Source organism: Lates calcarifer, linkage group LG12 (genome assembly GCF_001640805.2).
Source record: "Lates calcarifer isolate ASB-BC8 linkage group LG12, TLL_Latcal_v3, whole genome shotgun sequence".
NCBI lineage: Eukaryota > Metazoa > Chordata > Actinopteri > Centropomidae > Lates > Lates calcarifer.
The window spans coordinates 21,659,083-21,683,244 of NC_066844.1; the positions used below are offsets into that span (position 1 = coordinate 21,659,083).

Genomic DNA, 24,162 nt, shown 5'->3' on the forward strand with positions numbered 1-24,162 from the left:
TTTTTTTTTAAATCCCCACAGTGTCATCGGCCACAGAGAGGATAGTTTTGTTTTCAGAGGTGGAAAGAACAGCAGGAGTTGGAGTTAATGCCTGGCTTGAGGATACTTCAGCAGGGCAGGTGCTTTTTTTTTTTTAACACTGAAAACAATTCAAATTTTTATTTATTTATTTCCCTAACAGCACCTTCCTGCATGTTAACCCCACAGTTTAAGATATAATTATTCAAAATATAAAAAACCTTGATATTGGTAAATTAGAGAACATATCATGAGACTCACTCATTCATAATTATACGCATGAGCCTCTTAAATCTGTCCACTAGAGGGTGCTGTATACCAACAGGTTTGCTCTTACGCAAAAGATCTTGAACAGAGATATAAAACAAATTTAAATATACATTTCAGACAATCTGGATCAAATATCTCATAATTTCTACAAAATAAATACAACTATCTCAGAATAGAAAAGCTGCTGTATAAAGAGACAGTGGAAACATGGAAGACATAATATGGTGAGGTGGGTGCTAATGGGGGCCTCTGACATTATAATGAGATTATTATATGAAAATGGACATATGGAACATACTTAAAATAAGTAAATCACAGGAAATAGATCTGCAGTTTTCCTTTTTGTGAAATTGTTCCATGCTACAAAATGACCCTGCAGTAAATGGGCGATGAGCCTTTATAGTATTCATATCCTTTGGGGGTATTCGTATGTTTTCATGGTTCTATTTATATTTATAATACACTGGGAAATATGTGAGTGAGTGCTTTACGCTGCGACATAAAATAGCTCTAGAAGAAAAATGACGACGACAAATATGTGAACAGCATTTCTCTTTAATTCTGTGAGTGTATCAGGACGTAACAAGTCGCAGAGTTTTACTGATATGATCCCACATGAGATTATTTACATTCAAGACGACAGTGACAGATGAGCACCTCTGTATTATCTTTGTTCCCTTTTTCCTCTTTCTGCTTGATTATGACACACGCTTTGTGCGAGTTGTGTGTGTTTAGTTCAGATAACGCTCTAACAATGGCAGGGTTAAAATAGCCCACCAATGGGAAAACACAAGCTATTTGCTAATCTTCAGCTCATATGGATTCAGATCCCACAGCGAAAACTGGGATCTACAGTCACCCAGCGAGCTGAAGGATACAGTCATTTGAGGACACCGAGCATGTCTGTGTTAGGGGATTTAAGAGCCCAGTCCTCTGGGGGAATGAAGTGGAATTGGTCCCTTACGAAAAATATTATGCATTAGAAAAATATCCATCAGGGAGATTTCAATGGAAAAAGTAAGAAATTAATACATATACAATATGAAGAACAGTCTCTGTGGTGCTTCCAAACCATATTTTCACACCTCACCTATTATCACCATCAGCACAATTACACCAAGATCAAATCCAGATCAGCCTGCACCGTGGTGGTATCTGAAGGAAACTCAAGAGGGACTCTGGGACAAGAAATGTCAAGACTGAGACACTGATACTTGGATGACTTCTGTACAGGAGTCAAACGGTGCTGACAGGGCAGCCTGACTCAGTGGAGGCACTCCCACCCCAGGAGGGTAAAGTGAGTTCATGGGTCATCGCAGGGTGTTACTGCTCGCTCTCCTTGAGCTGATCCAGGTTGTTTGGTCGATGTGCTGAACGAGTCCCGCCCTCACCCTTAAGAGTGGTCGCCTGGAAATTGGCAGTCACTCCCTGAGAGGGAAAAAAAGCAATAAATGAAATATTTCCTTGCTTGTGAGTTTCAGGAAACGTCACAGAGCAGCTCCTGTTTCTCAAAGATGTCTCATTACTGATATTACTGATAAAATATTCTTTAAAAGTGAATTTATGTTTCATGGAGTTAAACATATCACCCGTGATAAAAAAAAAAAAACTAAAAATCTTGACTACAGACTGTAAGTTATGAATTTTATGACAAACGTGTTTAAAGCTGCATTAATTTATTTTTTTGGCCACTGGGGGGCAGCACAACAAAATGTGAAAGCAATCATGTTTGCAAACAGTTGCCATTTTGCACATCCAGGAGATCTGGAGCAACATAACCATTCATTTAGAGTCGTGTTTCTTACCACCTGGTGAATGTGAGTCCAATATTTTGTCTCCTTTTAGCTCTGACTTTGGTCTCCACCGACACCCAACTCCATTTATGAGCTAAGAACGCCACTACATTCACCTGCCAGTCACTAACCGGGTCTGTCAGCCTTCTGGAGATGAGCATGTACAGTGGGTTTGTGCTGCTTTTTATGTAAAAGCTGCTGCCTGCTGCGGCCAAAAACAAGGAGAGTGAGGAGAGTGGCAGGAATACCACACCAAAACAGTAAAAACGTGGGTTGACAAAGCTGAAAGATGACAAAGTGCTGCAGGGAACAGCAGAGTGAGGTGATACGTCTGTGTGGTTTCAATCCGGACAAGTAATCCTTTCGCACAAAGACATTTTATCCTTTGCGAATACAGAAGTATTGATTAACACACCTGTATGGAAACAAAAATTTTTCGTATTTTTCTGCTTCTCCAGTGTTGACAACCTTTGGTTGATGCCTTAACCTAACTGGTATTGGATTTTCCTCTTACAATAATAAGAGTATCGAGCTGTTACAGGAAAGAGTCCTGCTGTTCAGAAACAGACAGTGAGTAAAGTCTGACGAAGGCTCAAGGTCTGAGGGATCAGCACCTTAGACAACAGGATTTTAGGTACATAGGAAACTGTTTGCACGTCTGCACCGAGAGCAGGATGGAAACGTTGCTGATCCAAAAACACGAAGAGGGAGAACAGGTCGAGTGACTTTGTGGAATCAGGCCAGATAAACCTGACTAATAAGAGCACTGTGATCAAACCACTTCCTCCTCTTGGTGGAAGTCTGAGAGAATAAGATAAAACAGCAGGTCAGTGGGTTTTCCATCAACCAGATGACTGAATGACACCAGCTACACTTTAGGTCGTCCAGGTTTTTAAATCCACGCAGAAACAACAACAGGATATATGACAAAGGCAACCAGAGTCATTTCCCCTCATCATCAGTGATCATGACAACAAACAACCTCAGGCTGCAGCCACAGTGAGAACAGCTTCACCCATCACATCAACACAACCCTGAACCCTGTGGATTTATTTGTTCTGTACGCGATAAAAACAGTGTAGTTACAAAGTGTCTTATGTTATGTCTTGTGTTTTGATTATGTACGTCAGTGATGTTGTTATTTAGTTGTAGACTTTGTAGATAATGTTTTCCTACATGAAACATATACAGAAATGAGATCAGACATTTTATATTAACAGTTTTACAGCAATAAAAATGTGCTTTAAATGTGCTTTATTTTTGGATTTTTATTTATTTTTAAGTAAGAAAGAGGACTTTTACCTTTAACTGTGTGTGCCCCAGAGAAAATTGATAGCTAGCTGAAAAGCAGTGTTATGCATTGTGGATAAGTGTTTAAATCAGCACCACTGACCACACCTCGGAGTACATCCCTACATCACTGCACCACGGTGAGAGGTTTAACCACCAAAACATTCACAGCTGTTAAAATGCTGATTAAATGTTAAGTTAGCCCAAAATATTCATATGTGAAATTTTGACATGAAGAAAATCTCCCAGTGAAACCTGTTCACAAAGTATTTGGTGGATTATCCAGAGTAACATAGAGACTGTCATAGAGACACATAGAGACTTTTGAAAGGCTGCAGTGTCACAGTGTTGTAAGCCTGCAAAAGCCTGGATTCACCTGAACTGTATTGTGATGGCAGAAGTTTCAAACAATGATATCTCCAAACCTGGATACATTTTTTTAGAAAAAGATAGTACATTAATAAGTCTACTCGAGAATTTGAGCCCTTGTTTCACTTCTGTGTAAATGAGGACTGATGTACCTGCATGCTGCGCTGGCTGCAGGGCGGCAGACCGTTGGACGTCCCACAATCGTGTCTCACCTCTGTGCACGAACCAAGCTGTGGGTGGGAGGAAAGCGGCGGGGGAGCTGCTTGAGTTGTCACAGCACAGGGGTTAGAAACCTTAAAACAAAGACAGAAATTGAATAAAGAGGATGTCAGAGAGAGGGAGAGATGCATGCTTGTACGTAAACTTGTGAGGCAGTGTTGTTGCACACTCACAGACTTTGAAGCAGGGCTATGCTGGGGCGGACGCAGAGAGGGCAGGGAGCTGTTGTAGGACAACAAGCAGGGCTGCTGACGTCGATCCATGGACGCTGAGGAGTGAGGTCGCAGCCCAGATGCTGACGCAGTTGGAGACTTCATGTTTCTGCCCAGACTGTTGGACTTGCTCTCCTTGCGTTGATACTCTATTGGGGACTGAAGGGCTACGGCAGACAGGAAGAGATGTCACATTACTCATACGCTCCGAACTCTCTCATCTGCAGTTTTATTGAAGAAACACTCAGCTCTGGTACCATTAAGGAAGTTCCTCTGACTCTCTAAAATCTGGAGCACGTCATCGAGCCAAGCCAGCTGTATTTCGGGAGACGATGCCTGCATGATGAAGCGTGTCACGCTGCTGTCAGTCCCCCGGGAGGTCAGGACCAGGCAGCATGGATCCTCAGAGTTCTCCTCCACCCCCAAACAGCTGACCTGCAGAGTGCAGAGTCGTGTAAACCATTGAAAAGAGAAACACTAAACACTAAAATGCAGTAAAATATAGCATTACTCTTACCTTGATGCTGTTTTTAAAAGTATACCCTGGCAACGAGAAGCCTTTTTTCTTATCAATTGGCTCACTGAAGATGACCAGCTGCTCGAACAGGAAGACCCGCCTCTCCCTCGCTCTGGACAGGAAGCCACCTTCCTGCTCACTGACAGAGAAGGTATCCTGCTGGAGCAGCTTCCCCTGAGCTGTGATTTTACCCTGAAACAGTATGTGTGTTACAAACACTGTGAGAAACCACAAGTCACACTGGATATGTGTTTTATCTGTGATATATATGTATATATATACATATATATATATATATATATATATATTTTTTTTTTTTTTTTTTTTTAATTCTGTTTCAGTTTCTCACCTCAAAACCTTGGAGCCTGCCCACGTTCATCATATCATTGCAGCGTTTTGGCACAAAACACATCACCTCCACGGCCCTCTGATGGAGGAGAGGGACAAGTTAAAATAAGTGTTTGTTACGTACAGATTCAGAATATTATTACTTTATATGGATTTCCATTACATAATGAGCTCGTACCTGTAGTTCCTCAACATCTCTCCCTGCCTTACTGTAGTACTTCAGGAAGTCCTGAGGGTTCCAGACAAAGAGAACATTTTATTTAGTTTTAGAGATTTTAATATGAAAAACAACATCAACTTTTTCATGCTTTAATTCTAACAAAAACAGGCTGATGGGGAGATTAACTTTTTATTCTATGACAAGATGTTCCATTAATTTGATGCTTAATCAAAGTTTAAAATGTTTTAGTTTTTCTCTGTACCACCATTCATTAAGTGTTTAGAAGCTGTGATTGATGACTGTAAAAAATCATGTACTAATGCCTCTCACATCGGTTACAAGCCACTAATATGAACAACTTTTGTATCCCTAGGTTGTATAAAATCCTGCCCGTTTACAGAAAGTGGTACCTTTATCCCTTATTACAGTTTTTATTGTATAAATCAGATATATGAGAAATGATGTAAAATTAATTAAAACATGTAACGGTGCCATGAGTGCAGAGACATAAACATGTTAAATAGCAAAACCTTCAGCAGAAGCTGGTACTTCATGATCCTCTGAACAGGTTTGATGAGCAGGTCATTGAGCTGCAGCCTGTGACCCAACTGCTGCCTGAGGTCCTGTCAGGTAAAAAAAAAAAAAAACGAAAGAGAAAGAGAGAGAAAAAAGTTGTTAACAAAACTTTTAAAAAAGTCTTCAGTAAAATTTACTGTGGTGTAAAAGTTTAATCACCTCAAAGTAGGTCTCAATGTACTCAGAGACAATGTGCTCAGACTTGGGTTTGTTCTGACAGTAAACCACGTACATGTGAAGACGTCGTTCCTGGAAATTTAAGAAAGAGAAACAGTTCATGTGGTGGTTATTCTGAATAACACGTGGGTGTGTGTGTGTGTATGACGGACAGTGTGAGGAAGGGACAGACAGAGAAGGAATAAAACCTCTGAGCTGCTCCAACTCTTAGCTTCCTCTCAGTTTTGTTAAGTTTCCTCTTCCCTGAAGAGTTTTGTGAAAGTTTTGTTAAATCGGTGCAGGAACTTTGCCTCATTAAATAGTTCCAGTGGCTGAGAAAGAATGAATAATAAATGGCAATAAATTTGCCTTGTCTTAATTAGGCATGCCACACTACACTGACTGGAGCAGGATAGAGAAGCTGAGCTGAAAAAGCTGCACCAAATCAAAACATTTTTTCCAGCAGTTTATTCTCCCATCCTCCCCGCTGTAGGGTTACATACTGATACAGATATGTAACAAGTATTTGTTGTACTTTTTTCCTGCATATCACCATTTTACATCTTTAAATCAGCATCTTTCGATTCATCAATGGTTTTGCATTTGATATTTTTGCTTTATTTGGACCGTTTGCTCTCACTTTGACATTGAATAGTCTGTTTTTTCAGCGACTAAGTTCATTGTGGGGGTGAATACTTTTTATGGAGCTTTGACATCTGTTATTCCAGCTCATTTTCACACACAGCATGGTCTCTGTGGAGCATCTTTAATGCTGATTGTTGGCTTTGAGAGCTCTTCAGTCAAACCACAGTGATTATAAGACCTTTTATTCTGCAGCTGCACCTGCAGACAACTGATCTACAAGATGAAGACACATCTGGATGGCAGGGGGCCAAGGCTGGACACACAGTTAAAGCCCTGAGCTATGAGACAGCTGCAACCTGCGGCAAAACTAAAAACCTGGGGAGAGACGAAAAAACAAACTTGTCATCCATACTTGTTACTCACTGATCTGGGGACTCACATGTTTGATGAAGAGCTGGGCCAGGCTGTCGGGATCACCCACACATTTCTCCAGCTCTCCCAGGAAATAACTGTGTGACACGAAGCAGAGAAGGTCAAGCAGGAACAGTCATATAATTATATAAATAAACACACACACAAGCAAGAATCAGGCAGCCACAGGGGACATGAGACACGCCAAACCATCATGAAACACGAGAAGCTCAGAAAAAAACAAGCATAAACTGGTTGTTCAAATTCAAAGGGAAAAAAAAGACAGAGGAGACGTTTGTGACTCACTCCTTATGCCAGTCGTAGATCTGGTGGATGTTTCCGAACACAATCCTATCCTTCCCCTTCATGTCCTCTGGCACTCCCTGACTGGCCATGGTGGCCATGTAGCCCTGCACACATCCGCACCCACCCACACACACACACACACACACACACACACGCAAACCCACAAACACAGACACACACGTCAATAATAACATCAGAAGCGGCTAATTTCCATACAAAAAAACTCTATGTTTGTTGTAGAGTTTTATTGATTAAGACATCTGAGTTTTGTCTTGTGTAAACACCATAAACAAATTATTTGAGGCTTTTAAGAGAGACACACCTGCACAATGAGTCCGAGATCTTCCACATACAACCTTTCCGTCTCTATTAGTTCTGTCAGCACATATCTGAGAGAGAGTTTTTAAAACAACAAATAAGTATAATCAGGAAAAATAAAACCAGAAGTGTACATGGGTGTTAAGGGAAAAGATTGACATTTGGGGAAATATATGCTTGTTTACAGAGTGAATATATGCACATTTATGTACAGCCAACAGCTGGTTTGCTTAGCTTAGCATAAAGACTGGAAACAAAGGGAAACAGCTAGACTGGCTTTGTCAAATGGTAACAAAATCTTCCAAACCAAAGTGTAAAAATAACAAATTTTGGTTTTAGGAGAGGTCACATTTTTGGCCGGGGCATAGAAGATAAACCTCATGAAGTCAGTGCACCGGCCAAGACATAGCCCAGCACATAATCCCTTGTAAAAACCACAATTTGTATTTTTTACATTTTGGTATTTTTACAGACTAAACAAAGAAAATACAACGTGTGAGCTTCAGATGTGCTGGTCGGTTCATTTTGTTGCTTCTGGACAGAAGCAACAAAATCAGTCCAGTGGTTTCCCCATTTCCATGTTTTATGCTAAGCTAAGCTAAGCTAACCAAACCACCCCCTGGCTCCAGTAAGGTGTATTTCCCAAAACATCAAACTGTTCCTTTAATGTAGAGGTTGACACTTACATGCTCTTCTCTAAGGCAATGTTTTTCTCCATCTTCGCTGTCCACTGTGGTAGACCACTGACTACCTGAGTCATCGGTCACAGTGCAGCTGTCTTCCCCCTGGAGAGTGTTGATGCTGGACTTCTGACTCTAAAACACACAAACAAGACAGAACAGCTTTTACTAAACATCACTGTAACATATTATGTAAGAGGAGACACTCAGGGAGTCATCCTGCCCTGCGGGGCAGTGAAATGCAGTGTTGGAGAGTAACTAAGTATATTTGTTCAGTACAGTACTTAAGTACAGTTTTGAGGCACTTTACTTGAGTAATTCTTGTCCATTATTTCAGAGGGATATACTGGACTTTCTAGTCCACTACATTTGCCCAGCTACAGCTAATGATCTTACTTTAAAAACAACATGTGATAAGCTATATTATTAGAAGAGTTTAACCAGTGGTTCCCAGTCTTTTGGCTCATGACTGCTTTTATAACAGCAGTGTCTAGTTAGGGACCCCTGTCATGTTTCCAAAATCTATGCATTTTTAGTAGTTCCAACTAAAGAGACATTCCCCCCCCGAAATGTTCAGATGGTTTCATTTAAACACCTGCTTGAGGCTAAAGGATGTAAAATGATCCCATATTTCCAAAAAAAGAGTCCAAAAAGAAAAAAGCTAAATTCAGATTTGTGTAGCAGAACTTTGTTTTTCACTCTTCATCAGATTTGTCTTGCGACACAATGCAACTGCTCAACCCTGAACTAGCTAACTGTTTGTTAAATAGTTCAAACAACAGCTAAATTCTGCACACACATGAATGCATCAGTATTAACTCTCATATAATGACACATACGCCACAGAACATTTTTTTGCATGTGTATTTTTGACACTTTAAGCATGTTGATTTTACTTCTGTACTTTTACATAAGTAGGACCTTAACTTGTAATGGAGTAACTTTAATTTATTGTATTGATATTTTTTCCTTGTATAAAAGATCTGAATATTTCCAGCACTGGTGAAAGTCTGTGGTGCAGAGTGATGCCCGACTACTGGGCATCAACCACACACACTTAAATCATTAAGCTTCAGCGTCCTTTGACCCAGCCAGCACACATCTGTGGAAAAATAAGAAAATGTGAGGGTCCTAATTCTGGGGAACACATCAGTCGGACAATTTTGCTGATCCTCTTCTGGAAAGTCATGCCACCCCCTAAATCTCGAGTAACCTGAGAGTAATAATCAGTTTTTAATGTCTCTCCTCGCTGCTGCAGACACTGTTGGGCAGAGAAATTTGGAAAAGTAGAATCAGGCCTGATGGATGAAGGTGAATAACGAGCAACATTTGTACAATTTGTCAAGTCATATAAAAGAGGTCGGGGGTAACTGACCACAGCATGGAGAGATGTTATATAATGAATACCACTCCTCATTTAAAAGCAGTATAATCTAATGTGAATTTGACTGTAATCCTCTTGACATACTGTAGACTCACCACATTTTGTTCTCTGCCTCAGTGCACTGGATGATAATCCTTCTGTGGAGGCAGTCTGTAGGTCAAATATGCACTTTCTGTTTATTTTAGCTCTTTTTTTTTTTTTTTTTTGCGAGGCTTGTCTTTTTTGCTCTCTCACTCCATTCAGGTCCTCTCCCAGCAGCCGGACACATTCTGCCTATGAAAAAACATCTGAGGCTAATTTCCAGCTCCATCTCCTCTCTGGTTCTGAGCTGCAGCCATTAAAACTGCTGAGCTTCACTTTGTGTTTGCTCTTTATATTTCATCCTCTCTTACAGCAATTAACTCCCCCTGAAAACCATGAGAAGGTTAAAGGAATAGTTCAACATTTTGGGAAATATACTCGCTTCCTTGTTAAGGGGCTCAATACTTCTCTCACACCTGTACTGCCAGCAGTCAGGTAGCATAGCTAAGCATAAAAGCTGAAAACAGGGGGAAACAGCTAGCCTGGCTCTGTCAACACATTACAAAATCCACCGACTAGCAAGTGGAAAAGAGACAATTTGGATTATATGGCAAACTCTTTCCTCAACAAATAGTCTTGCACTTATCAACCTGTCATTTCAACACTTAAGTTATTGTATGGATTAAACAAACAAGATCTAACATGTTCATTTGCCTGTTTCCAGTCTGTATTCTGTGCTAAACTAACTGGACGCTGGCTGCTGCAACATATTTTACCGTACAGATATCATCTAGTTGTATGAGCATATTTCCCAAATTATCAGACTATTGCTTTAAAGAGATGAAGTCTTGCTATTCACACTGACCCAGGCAGCACAAGAATAAAGGGGTAAGGAGCCAAAGTAAATATAAAACTATGAAGTAATTGGGTCCCAACAGGCTATTAGACTGAGAAAGGCTACGAGTGAGGACAGTCATTTATCAAGCAGACTTGATGGGTGAGAGGATTGTTTGAAATCTTTAAAATCCGTTTCTACTTATCTGTTATGTTAAGCTTATGAAACTTGACTCTATCATCCTTAGAGGAGAACTGTCCAACATCCACAGGCCTGTTTCTCACCTTGCCTGTAGGCCTCTTCTTCTTCTAATTTGGGAGTAAACTCCCCCCCAACCCTGACCCTGTTTCAGCCTGTTACAGACTGCTGAGCTAGTTGATTACTTCCAGATGCTGTCTAGAAAAGCCCACAGGATTGATTCCTTTCACCAGAACCTTTCAAAGAGCCCTCAGTACAGTGTAGGGTTTCCAGAGAGAGGTTGTATGTTCATGTGTGTTTATGACTGCACACACACACACACAAAATATGCGACAAAATGTGAAATTGTGTTCTGTTTATTTGGCACAATTGGTGGAAGTCAAATGATGTAGTACGGTGTTGCAGCTAAGAGCCCGTTCACATGCTAAAACAGCTGAACAGGATGCAGGGGGGATATGTGCGTTTTTATAAGTCACAGTCTGAGTGTGAGTTGCCTTGATATTTAAGTGTTTATGATTCAATACATGCATGTGAATTATTAGCTCATGAGTGGTTTGTTGATGAGAGGAGCTCCAGTGACAGAATTAAAGTCACTGTGAGGGCTGTGAAGAATTTAATGGTGAGAGCACGTTTGACTTATATAAGCTGAATAATTCAAACATTAAAATGTGGTTTTTGCGACTGATTTCAATATATGTTCTCACCAGATTAAAGTACCATTTCATACAATGTGTAATTTCATCTCATCATAGTAATAACTTGTATGTATCAAACATCATTTCCCAACTTTTCTGGCACCCTGGTTGATTTTTATATTGGACCAAAGTAAAGGTTTGTCTCTAAAGCAGATCAAATATTTGGATTTTATAAAGACATGCATTTGGTGTTTTATCTCCCCTTATCTCCTTCAGAAAAATGACTGATTTTTTTTTGTTCTTTTTAATATTATTAACTAGCTGGTGCCAACAGTAATAGAAACACAGCTTGCACAGATGGAGGACAGGGTGATTTATGGACTGACTGCCTTCCTAAATCACTTTGAAATCAGGATCCTGTTCAAGTAATTACCGTACAAATACTCTACAAAAAACTTGAAGTATGATTATCACATTATTCAATGCATGCAAATTTAACTTTTACTATAACTGTTTGTTGTGTCTGTGTTTTTGATCCAACTGTAGCAAATTTATTTTGGGATTTTAATTGAAATATGAGATTATTTTTAAAGGGAGACATCAAAGTTAAACTTGTGGGCAGTAGTAGGGGCAGTATATTACTGATAATCCTCACAAGTATGGGAGACAGATGTGTATGTGTGTATGTAAAATAAATAGAATAAAGTAGAGACATTACTAGACTCTGTGTGTCTCTGCCTTGCAGGAGGTTCAGATAAGTAGTTCTGACAGGACGGCTGTGTAGGAGAGGAAGCAGCTGGACTCGACGGACTGTCTCTCCACATCTGTACAGCACAAAAATAAACGGCCATTAGAAACAAGTAGATATAAAATGATGTTTGCTCAGAGTGAATAAATCCACACGTTTAAGTGAAAGCTCTCTGTCTTTACGTCTCACCGTGTCTCCAGAGGGGAGGATGGTGTAGTTATCGTGCGGTTCCAGAGGCCTCGGCTGAGCTTCACTGTGGGAAAGAAGCAATGGCAGCTGCCTCCCATCTGACCTGCACATCTGCTTCTCCACTTTTCCCGCTCCTCCTCTGGCATCAGAGCTCAGTTTGCGGACTGGATTGGTGAGCCATTTCTTCAGGGCACTGACAGGGTGCCGTGATCCTCCAGACGAGGCGTGTGAGCAGGGGCTGGAGCTGCCTGAGGCCTGGTGGGGCACAGAGCCCACTGTTGGGGCCATACTATTGTCACTGCACGCCGCCACAGAGTACGACTCTGCTGCAGGGAGAGGGAGGGAGAGGAAAGGGGAAAAGGACTGGGTTAAAATACAGCAGCTAATTATGGGGTACATCCTCTCAGGTCAGATGCTGCAGACAGATTTCTGCACAAAAATGTTGTTCAATTTCCTGTGTTAAGCCTTAACTGTAACTTTAGTAGCTGCAGCTACTGTACCTACTGGTCCTAAATTATTATAAACACAAAAACAGGTCTGTTCTCACGAGGAAGGACTCATAAATCTAACTGGAAATTTTATACTACAGTTTGACTGCTTGCAATTATTGTACACAATTAAAAGAAAATGCAGTCAAACCAAAAATGTGGTAACATCAACTAAGGATTACAACATTTATATCACTGTTCTTTTTAAAATATATGCACTGTTTTTCACTGAGCTTTACAAAACAGACACATTACTCTGTAGCTGAATCTGTTGTGTACACAGTTCACTCAGTTCTGTTCTTAAAAACAAAGCACTTTGTTAAGAGGGAAGCTCTTGCGCTGCTAACAAGAGCATGTAAAGAAACCTACAGAGATGATTCACAAGGTACTTTCTTGTGAAAAACAGCTTAATTCACAAGCACTGAATGTTAGTGTTTTATTTATTCTAATGTGTTATTTAAAGTCATGGAATAAGGATTCAGATTTTTTTTTCAGTTGAGTAAAATATACTTTAAAGAATCAGCAAAGGTAAAGGTTTTCATTTGCATAATTGTATTATTATCATTGATCCATTAACATGTATTTATATCTGTTGTACCTGGTCAAGGTTGAGCTTTTTTATACTTAAAATAGTTAAAAACAACACAGCTACATTGAAATTGTACTCACAGTAAGTACAGTATGTGAGTAGTGAATGTTTTCACCATGGCTTTATTTGTTTTAATTTTTAATTATTTTTTTTTTCATTGAATCATGGCATCATGAATACCTGATCTGAAAATCTACACTGGCCTATCATAACACACTAAATTCTGTCACCGCTATCCCGACTGTGGTGGCTGCAAACCCTCATTTATCTCAGCAGCAGCTCTCACTCTTGTTTTGCCTACGTGCTGACTTATAATGTCGGATATGGATAGTGAATGAAGCATTAAAGGATAAAAACTCGAGGGAATTTTTGGTTTCTGTGACCCCAGGTCAGTTACAAATGAACTGCCCTCATTCTGCTACTCAGGCTGGACCAACACTGGAGCTGACACCCCTTTACACCACAGCTGGATCTTGTTTCCCGTTTAAAGTCCCTAGACTGTGGAAACTGGTACCTAATCCTCAACCACACTGTTTTAATCACGCATCCTAACATTGACATTTCAGCCTGTTCTGCTGATCGTAGCAAAGTGGAATCTTTCAGGAGCCCCGCTTTGTCGTTCTGGACTGTTCCCAGAAGCCACTATTCCCTGTCAGCACATTTATGTAAGCTGTAATCATAATAACAAGCTTTCAAGAAGCCAGTGAAAATCTGGGTCAGCCATTTGCCAAAACTCCCTGATACAGCCATTAAACAAGACACCATATTGACAGTCAAGCACTGGATGATGTGCTTTTTTCCTGCTTCATTTAAGTCATTCTTCTGTTCCCTAAATTTAAAAAAAAGCACAAATACCACATTCACTGTTCATGACACTGGCTTTTTTGTGACGCTCTTATCCAGACACATGTGCTGTACACGCTGGTCCTTTGAGCTGACTGTCAGGCACAAGTTTAGTCTCAGTCAAAACAATCCAGACATTTAAAGTAGGCTGGATTCAAATAAGACTTTAACCAAACTAATTCCACATCTGGTGCTTCACTCATGCTGTGAACGCCACAAACTCGTTTCAGTAATGGGATGATTTAAAGGGAAAGGAGGAGGGTCAGTATATGCGTGTGTGTGCTTCTGTCTGTGTATGTAAGTGATAGAGAGAAGGAGAGTTTGTGTGTTTGTGCCTGTTTCTGGTGCCTCTTAAGGGTCATGCTGACCAGCAGTAATCAACCAGTTTAGGACGATCATGTGAATGTGAACTGGTTCATTAAAGTCATTATGAGAGTTGGTACCAAATCTCATAGCAATGAGTCCAATAGATGTTGAGATGTGTCACTAAATATCAAAAATGTTAACCCGCTGGTGGCACTACAGGGAAAGTCAGGGGATCAACAACGTTATTAGGGTTCATCCTCTGGGACCATGAATGTCTGAATTTCATTCATAGTTACTGAGACAGATCAACATTGTCATCCCCAGACACTAGTGTTAAAAACACATAAAGTACAAACCTGTGTTGTCAGATTCAGTCTGTGTCACAATCTTCAGTGTATGCTATTGTCTCCCTCCTGTGTTTTACCCACTATAATGAAAAGAGACCAACCATCCAAACAATTAACCATAAAATATCAGACTGGCTTTACCAGCTACATCCTCAACAATGTGACCCAAATAAAAACAGAAATTCACTCTGTGCAAACATCTACCAATGTCCACGTTCACACACATTTACTGTATGCTATCACCCTGAGCAGAGACAGCCATCTGCTGTCTCCTTGTTTTTTTATCTATCAAGGTCAGGCCATACAGCACCGCTAACAACCACCTCACCATCTGTTGAAATGATACAGCAAGTACACCTCACTGCAGGTTTTTCTGGAAATACATCAGCACTTTTTCTCTGAACTGACCCTTAATGGCGCATGATGGTCACTGTGACGTCTGAGTTGCTGCCGAGGCTGAGCGACTCAGCTTGTCATGTTTGTTTGAGACACTTATGTAATGTGTCATTTTCCCACGGAGCAACAGCTGGACCACTATCCGGACCACAGGGAGTGTGAGCGGTGCGTGCAAGCATGCATGCTGTGGATGCATCCTCACATGCAGGCATCATGCACATCCCACTGAAGTTTAACACTTCAAACCTGTGTTGACCTTCTGTCTGGGAAAATAGTGAATACTGACGGTTTAAACTCTGACTTAAATTTTAACAGAAACATTTTCTGTGATAATTTTCACACATCAGTGAGGCTGATTTGTGTGATTTGTCAGCTGTGGAGGTGGTTTCATGCGCAACACAATTTCTCCAGTGCAGACAGATTGATGGATGGATTATGTTTGGGTGGGGTTTGATTCTCTCTGAAACCCCATTGGCTCAGACAATACACTTACCCCAGATGGAGAGAGATGGCAGCAAACGGGACCAAACATTAGCGAGGGGTCAGTCAACCTGACGGAGTTAATCCTGTGTGTTGTACTGAGGCACTGGCAGCTCAAACACTGCCAGAAAACTGTAAAAAAAACTGCAGCTCGATAGTTTGATATGCAAGAGTGGAAACTAACTCATTGCTGTAACTCAGCAGATTGTGTAGTACGAATGTCATCTGGCTTTACTTTGCCTATGCATTTTATTTTGTTACTTCCTACATATAAAAGGCTGCAAATGATGAGTGTGCAGGTGATCAAAGATGTATTTTTGCAACGTTTCCTGTTAAAAGAAATCCAGTTCAAGCTCTGTTCTCTCAGCCTGTTGTCAGGTACCTGTCAACATATTGTCCAGTAATGCCCTTCTTTTCTTAAAAAAAAAAAGTGCTTTAATACTTTAATCAAAGTATATTTTTAAATTGGTGAGTCATTTATCAGTAAAGTGGCAGTTTGTTACTCTGCAAAAGACTTTGTAGCAGCCTGTCATCAAAGGGGCAATATGATGTGATGTAATCAGGAATTAATATCCATCTCTGAATCACAATGTGTCAATGTAATGGGTGGATATTAGCCGCTTAAATGCTAGTTTTGAATGAAAAGACAGTACAGTCACAGTAAGTGGCATAATTACAGTTAAAAGTTAAATTATAAAACTAAAGTGATCTTATAATGTCGGTGTATAGAGAGAAGATCATTCTCATGATTAGTACGTTTGTGGTTCTCTGGCTTTGGTGGGAGAGAGAGTGCCACTTCCATGACCTACTTTACATAAGTGTTGCTGAAGTGGTCTCTCTCTCTCTCTCTCTCTTAACGCAGATGGTTGGGAGACAGTTAACTACATCTTCCCCAACTCAACCCCATAGATGGTCACGGTCAGTAACAACAGGAATTACTGAGATGCTGTTGAGATGATGACGCTTCACCAAGTCTAACCATGACTAAAACTTTGCACATGTTATGTGCCAGGCCTTCACTAGCATGCCACGTGTATATGGGAGCTGATTACTGTTGATGCTTCATATTATGTGCACGCTCACGGATGAAATCATCATTACAGCTGTCAGATCCAGTCATGTTCGGGCTCAAGAGGTCTGCTTCATTTCCTGTTGAAATACTGACCTCTCAGTCCACATTGCTGTCATCACCCAAAACTACAAATCAGCCATTCTCACATCGTCTGCATCCATTCAGTCTTTAGATGACACATGGACACACACAATTTAATTTCATTCATGAGGGGTTTAAATTCCAGACAGAGGACTTTTAGCTTTTAGCTTAAGTGTAAAATGTTATGTTACATTAAATTGCTGTCATTTTTAAAAGCCTCAAGGTTAACCACAGGTAAAAAAAAAAACAAAAAAACAGAATGGAGCTCAATGGCTTGAATAGCCTGAAAAAAGCTGATAAATTTCCTCATGTGATGTCAGCTGAGTCAGCACTGACTGGGCCTAAAGACTACAGGTTTGAAAATGAAAACATCTGTGGGTGTGGCCTCAGAAAGAAGCCAGCTCACCAGAAACTCTGCAGCCTGCTCATCACCTCTGCTCGACGCCCCGAGGCTACATTTCCTGCTACAAGCTTAACACACCTGAATCTCCCATTGAACTGTCCTCAGTCAAGTTGCATTGTGGGTAATGTAAGCACCAGGTTTTGACATGATGAGTCTGACAATATTGTAGGAGAGCAATGTAAATGGAGCTGGTGACTGGTAATGTGATCTGCCATCCTCTGGCCAGCTGCCACAGCTACATAACAAACTGATTCAGTAAATATTTGCAAACTAGGATATATTAGGACATAAAAGGTATCTGAAAGTACATTTTATCATCTATATTATCATTATATGCATATGTCATATGAATATCAGTGTTATGCATGTGCTTTGTTGTTAGTTTTTACTCTGTCTTGGATCAGACCAGCAACTATCTTTCTGAACAGGCAGAATACTGAACCAAGACATAATGAGGTCAACTGTATTTACTTGTAAATTACGACAAGAATGATTATGATTAATATCTCTCTACCCTCACATGCAATGACATCCTGCATGTTGACAATTGACCCAGTTTCTACAGTAGAGTTGGACATCCACTCCTCTCGCCACCACTTCCTTTTTCCCACGACATCGCAGGCTGCTGATGTGGGCTCCAGCTCATACACTGTGGTTGCTACTTGCATCGTCGTTTTTGATTCTCACCCCAAAAACCTTCTCAGTCTAGTCCATCTCCTCTCAGTGAAGGACTGACTAAGGCCAGGTTTGAGTTTAGATGAGAAGAGGAGAATGAGTAAGTTTACTGGTGAGTACTGGACTCAATCAACAAGGTTTAAAAGGTTTATGTTCTCCACTCTGACTGAACATTGAACCTGCATTGCATTGTTTTTTGACCACTTGGGGGCAACACAAGAAACTGTAAACACAACATTAATGTATTATCACCTCATACAACAATATTAGAATTCATGAGAGGTCATGTGTCTGATCACCAGGAGAAGTCTCTGTCTAGGTTTCAAACAACTCCTGGGGGAAACATCTGGCTCTTTAGCTGCTAAAGGTTTCACTCTGTTCAACAGCTAGTTGCTAACGCTGTCTGTCAGCTGTTTGGTATACAGCAGGTTTATCAAAGCTTTTGGCTAAAAACATCTGTCTGCTGCAGCTGGAAATGATGTAGGAGAGATCCAAAACAGTAAAGTTATAAAACCAGAACAATGAGCTGAAAGACACTACAACACTCTCAGAGCCAAGGGGGAACTTCAGTTTCTCTGTGGGTTTAAATTACCATTTTAGTGTTTTAATCCGTATTTCATGTTTTAATGCATTATGTAAAACCCTTTGAATTGCCTGAGAGGAGACTGAGTTATCTATGCCTGCTGGACCCTTCTCTTGTAGGGACACAAGACCATATCTAATTGACTAATTGTGTGCTTTAATGCAAATCAGGTTCAAATGAAGATCAGCCAGTCCTGCGGTTCAACAACAATATTCGATCAAAACACACGACAATCAAACACAAAAGTGCAAAATGGTCGATATGTAGGCTACTGCATATGTAGATGTTCTGTATAACTAAACACTTTTATGCTTTTAGTCATCATGTTTACTTCTTCACATACTGGCAGTGATGACTTCACACACACTGGTGTGCTAATGGACTATTAGTCATGGCGGTTTCTGAGCCAGAGTGATGTATGCGTAATGAGACAGTGAGATTGCTGGCAGGACTTTTAAGTAGATTTCCAAGCAAGTTTCCCAAACATACTTTATCTGGAGGTGTTTCTCTGTCTTTATAAATAGCTGTTGGATGTTGTGCCAAATGAAATGAAACACTCAGGGAGAGAGGGATTGTCAAATGAAGGATTAATAAGAAGGAGATCTTCAGGGGAGGTAGAGTGAGATCAGAAACCCTAAAAAGAAAAACAAAAGAGAAAGCTCCAAATCACATAAGTAGAAGCAGAAAGAACACTTGAAAATGACTCTCCAGCAACAGCACAGACAGCAACAGCTCTTTCCTATACCCACATTAATGGACAGACAGATTACACAGAAAAACGATAAAAAAGAGAGCCAGAGCCATCCTAACTGTGATTTCAAGTCTTCCTATAAACACAAAGCAAACTCATCCACAGATCCACAGACTACCAAACAGACAAAAGAAGGTATTTTTAGAGTCAGAGGGGAAGAAAACACCTTGTATAACAGCAATGCTGACATTATATCACGCAGACGATGTGTATCCTACAGAAAAGTGTCAAAGGTGTCCTATTAAGCTTTGTGAACAAAGGTGAGAAATCAAGGCATCTCAACACAAGGCTGTTTTCATTTTCACATTTCACACATCTATTTGCAGGGTCTGCCAGAGCAGTGGAGCTCAGAGAGGAGCTGCTCTGAAATCACTCCCCGGGCAACTGGAACAACAGAGGATTTAAGGGTCGGGGCAGTAATGGGACACATTTGTGTGTGTGTATGTGTGTGCCTGCGTGCACGTGCATCTTCTAACACATGTGTGTGTGTGTACAGCTGCCTTTTCTCTGAAACTTAGGGGTACAGATTAAGGAAATCACTCTGTTTTTACCCACTGCCACACAAATATATCTACACAGAACAGTAGTCAAAAATGGTGTCTGATATGAAAAAAGTAACTAATCCTACAGCAGGAACAAGAAGATAAAAGTCTTTGTAGTGTAAGCTAATACCTTCATCTAATAATATCTAAAATTTGTGGAATACAAATCAACAAACATTATGTTTTTGCCGGCTGCCACATATGGAGTCTGTGACTGACAAAATGTATAAAAAGTTATCGAATATATAACATATAAATATATCAATAAATAACCATATGAGTTAAATGATTAAAATTGAGCATATAAAGAAATACTTTTAACCTCTAAACACTTTCTAAAAAAATAAATTATGTTTTTTCTCCATCAATCACTGATTGATTTCTCTTGCAGGAGTAGCTTCAACATTTTAGCAGCAAAGTTAGCTAGTGAGTGAGCTAGCTAGCTTGGAAGTTCACAGGCACGATCACTCTTGCCCGGATGTACCACAATGAAAGTCCTGGACTTTATTGTGTTATCTTTGATATGTGTGCAATTTAATGTGTCTTTTGTCCTAATGTTAAACAAACTAAACTAAGACTTCCAAGTTGTGTTAGCTAGCTAACTGAATTAGCATTTGCATCGTAGCTAAAAAAAAAACAAACAAACAAAAAAAAAACTTGTTACTACTGTAAGTTAATGCTTCCATCTCCTCGTATCAAATTATTAATGGACAGATATATAGAGAGATCATAATGAAGAATGTTCTGTTCTCTATCTCATAAATATTATCTATTATTTCTGGATTTAAGTGTGCGTGCATCGGTGTGCGTGTTTGTGTGTGGTAGGGGTCTAGATGTTTTTCGGGAAAGGAATGTCAGGACAGTGACTCAGTGACTCTTGTGTTTCCATGATTCAGTGATCAGCAGTACATTCAAAGGCACTGCAGAGATCCAGATGTGACTCTATCAGTGGCTTTTTGTTTCTTTGGAAGATGAATCATTCCCCAGCCACTCTTGTTGTGCAGTGTCATATTCTCCCAAACACAGGCTGAAAATTTACTGTAAATGAAACCCGAAGAAAATTTGTGAAAGTAACTCTATTTTGTCTTCAGGTGTATAAATCCACAAACAAAACCGACACTGTGTTACTTTGGGGAGTGCTTTTTTTTTGTTTTTTGTTTGCAGCCATGCAAACTTCACATTTAAAGGAATATTCCACATTTTTCTCAAAAATGGACAATGTATACAAACAATATACATTACGTTTGACAAGCTACAATCAACAGGAATAAAGTGCAGTTGTGCAGCCACCTGATACAGTTACTGTTTCTGTAAATTGCTATTTATTGGCAGCAGTGGCGTTGTGTAGCTGGTTGCGTAATAGTAAAATGTATTGTAGAGATGGTTGACACTAGTAAGAGCTGGGCAGTGGATGTATTATTTTTCTTTAACAATTTCTGAGTGTAAATTTCTGTAAATGCAGGTAACATTTGAGTATAAAGAAAGGTTGAGTAGATTTGATTTTATTCTACAATTTGCAAGATCCTATGTGAAAGGGGCACCACAGTGCATTGTTTACTATTTCAAAACATTATGCACACGCAACAAAATTGAATGTCTGTAACGTCCTTGGGAAGCCAGGAAAACAAACTAGTAAACTAAATATGTCATGAGTGAAAAAGGAAAGTCCCTTAAACTTTCAGTCAGACAACATCTACAGTAAAAATCCGTCAGAGCGGAGCAGCATCTACGTACCTCTGACTTGGACAAAGCAGCAGCCACATTTGCTGAGCAGTTTTCTGAACAGGTGCTGACACCCACACCCTCGCTGGTGGTGACCCCCTCTCATGATGATCCAATCCGGCTGCTAGAACCAAGATTATCAGAAGCGGGCATAGTGCTGGACAGATACACACAAAAGCACATGCACACACACTATTCCTGTGTTAATCCCCAGAGGAGATGAGAGGAAAAGTGTACAGAGAGCTCCAGAGTCATTGTCCAAATCTGAGCAGAAACCCCTGAGACAGAAATGCTGTTGCTATCCCATGATCAGAAGCCAAACAGCAGCAGAAAACCAGAGAGGCCGTCCTCTCCTCCACTCCCGAGCCTCTCTGTGTGGTCAGATAGTGGGCAAAGATTATGAGAGGGACCAAAAGTAAGTGAGGGAGCGACAGAGAGGCAGGGAAAGGGAGGAGCTGTGATGAGGGAGGGGATGGTGGCTAACATGCTGCACTGCTGTGCCAGCATCTGTTTCCCAGTCCCACCTCCTCTCATTTGTCCCTCCTCCCCTTCTGTTCCCCCCTCCCCTCCATCCTCACACCTCCCTCATCAGCTTCCCATCTCTTCTCTCTACAGTCATTGCATGTGCAATGAATCAAAAATGGAAAAATGTAATCTGTACAGATTAACTCTCCATTCAGTGTTTTGTCATCAATCTGTCTCTATAGATCAGTCGTCCAGCACTTTGGTCTCAACAATTACTGGATGAATTACCATAATATTTGATGCAGTTGTTCATGGTCCACAGAGGATGACTCCTAATGACTTTAGGAATTTACAAAAAAAAAGCAGCTGGTCCCATGGTGTAATGGTTAGCACTCTGGACTTTGAATCCAGTGATCTGAGTTCAAATCTCAGTGGGACCTCATTCTTTCCCAAATGTCCCTCTGTGGGGATCAGTAAAGTACAAATCCTACCTTAATTCCCTGACTTTCCTCTGTTGCCACCAAATTTTGTACAGATATTCCACCTCAAGATGAATTATATTTTGGTGACTTTTCATCTACTGCCATCATCAGTTCAAAATTTCAAGTTCATACTTTGGTTTATGTCCAAACACTGGCAAAACCAATGACATTCACATCAGGTTTCCTCCAGGTCAAGTCAAGTCAGTTTTATTTATATAGTGCCAGATCACAATAAAACATATCTCAAGGCACTCTTCATACAGAGCAGGTCAAGACTATACTCTTTATATTATATTTACAAAGACAGAGCCAACAATTCCCGCCGTGAGGAAGCACTTGGCGACAGCGGCAAAGAAAAACTTCCTTTTAAGAGGCAGAAACTGGGAGCAGAACCACAAGATGTCACAAGAAAAATTTAAGGGATCATCAGATGATAAACAAGAAAGGAAAGAAGTCAAAAAGGTTAGGTTAATTCATGTTTTTGTGTAGCTTTTTTTAAAATTTACAAATTGATCATTTTATTAAAAAGGAAAAATCAGTCTGGAGTTGAACTATCCACCAAATGTTCATCCGCTATAAGTAAACTGTACTGAGGGCCCACCAGTCGACATAGCTTCATTTTAAGGGGTCACAAGTCAGAAAGATTGGAACCACAGTTTAAAGTGAAGAGGAAATTCAAAACAGTTCTGGAAAATTGTCTCGACCTCTGCAGCTTTGTGGCTTTTATAGTCAACAGAAATCAGGAGTGTTTGAACAAATACCATGACAGTCCCACTGCGAGTGATTATCTGTATGTAAGTGGCTGTGTAAAGTTTTAAATAAGACTTTAAACAGCCCCAGTTACTCAGTTGTACTGGCACTTACAGATCAACATAGATGCATCCATCCTTATAGGTTTTTAAACTGGTAAAAGACCTCCTGCTAAAAAATCAACAAAGCAGTCGTCTGCCCTTTTTTGTCACCAGACCTACTAAAGCATTTCCTGTGCCGTGGACAAATCAACTTGTGGAAATATCCCACACAGAGCAAACTGAGCTGGCAGGATGGAGGCAGGCCGATTTAATCTCAAAGCAAAGATTAAGTATTCATGACTAGATGATCTTCTGAGCACAGCTGTCCAGGCTCGTGGCAGCCAGTAGTGTGATTCAAGGAGATTTATGCATAAACTCGTACGAACCCCAACATGGATAAAGTCAGCAAAGAAGAAAAAAAAAACTGACACACAAGAATTTGTCTCTAATACAGTTGCTGTTTCCATGAGACACACGTATATTACACACGGAGATATTCACACACAGTCACGTCACAGATTGACTAACACAACCCTGGAATCTCAATCCACCGGGGACAGATTACAGCTATAAAAATATCAAAATGCTCTTGCTCTCTTGGCCATCGAGATAAGCTTTTAAAAACTCTGCTGAAATGATGATCCCTGTGAGCTGCAAAGCACTGATGTGCCCACAATGTAGGATTATTGTATATGCATGCATGTGTATGTGAGAGTTCCCAAGCCTAATTAGTCAAAGGTTAATCATCTGGATAAGGTAATGTGCTGCTTTAAGTATTTTAAATCATAAATTCATCAATCATGTTTTTTGTGCGACACTGTCAGTCAGACCTCTGATGTGACCACTGCTCTCTCTTTCTGTCAGATAGCTCCCCACTATGGGAGACATAAGAGTTGCACATAGCCGTA

General features: G+C 40.3%; 1 protein-coding gene and 1 non-coding gene across 2 annotated transcripts; one reads left to right on the forward strand and one right to left on the reverse strand.

Annotated features, from left to right (window-relative positions):
- Positions 1-823: 823 nt before the first annotated feature.
- Positions 824-21,920, reverse strand: arhgef25b (Rho guanine nucleotide exchange factor (GEF) 25b). Its single transcript, XM_051074543.1, is given in 17 exon segments — positions 824-1,716; positions 3,893-4,033; positions 4,133-4,338; positions 4,429-4,606; positions 4,689-4,880; positions 5,038-5,115; positions 5,215-5,265; positions 5,727-5,819; positions 5,932-6,021; positions 6,953-7,022; positions 7,231-7,334; positions 7,553-7,619; positions 8,235-8,263; positions 8,265-8,363; positions 12,020-12,125; positions 12,239-12,561; positions 21,529-21,920. Coding segments are annotated over 16 exon segments (1,755 nt in total). The 5' UTR covers positions 12,385-12,561; positions 21,529-21,920; the 3' UTR covers positions 824-1,611.
- A 429-nt stretch (positions 21,921-22,349) lies between these two features.
- On the forward strand, positions 22,350-22,421 carry trnaq-uug (transfer RNA glutamine (anticodon UUG)). Its single transcript has one exon. It is a non-coding gene; the product is annotated as a tRNA-Gln (tRNA).
- The last annotated feature ends 1,741 nt before the right edge of the window (positions 22,422-24,162 follow it).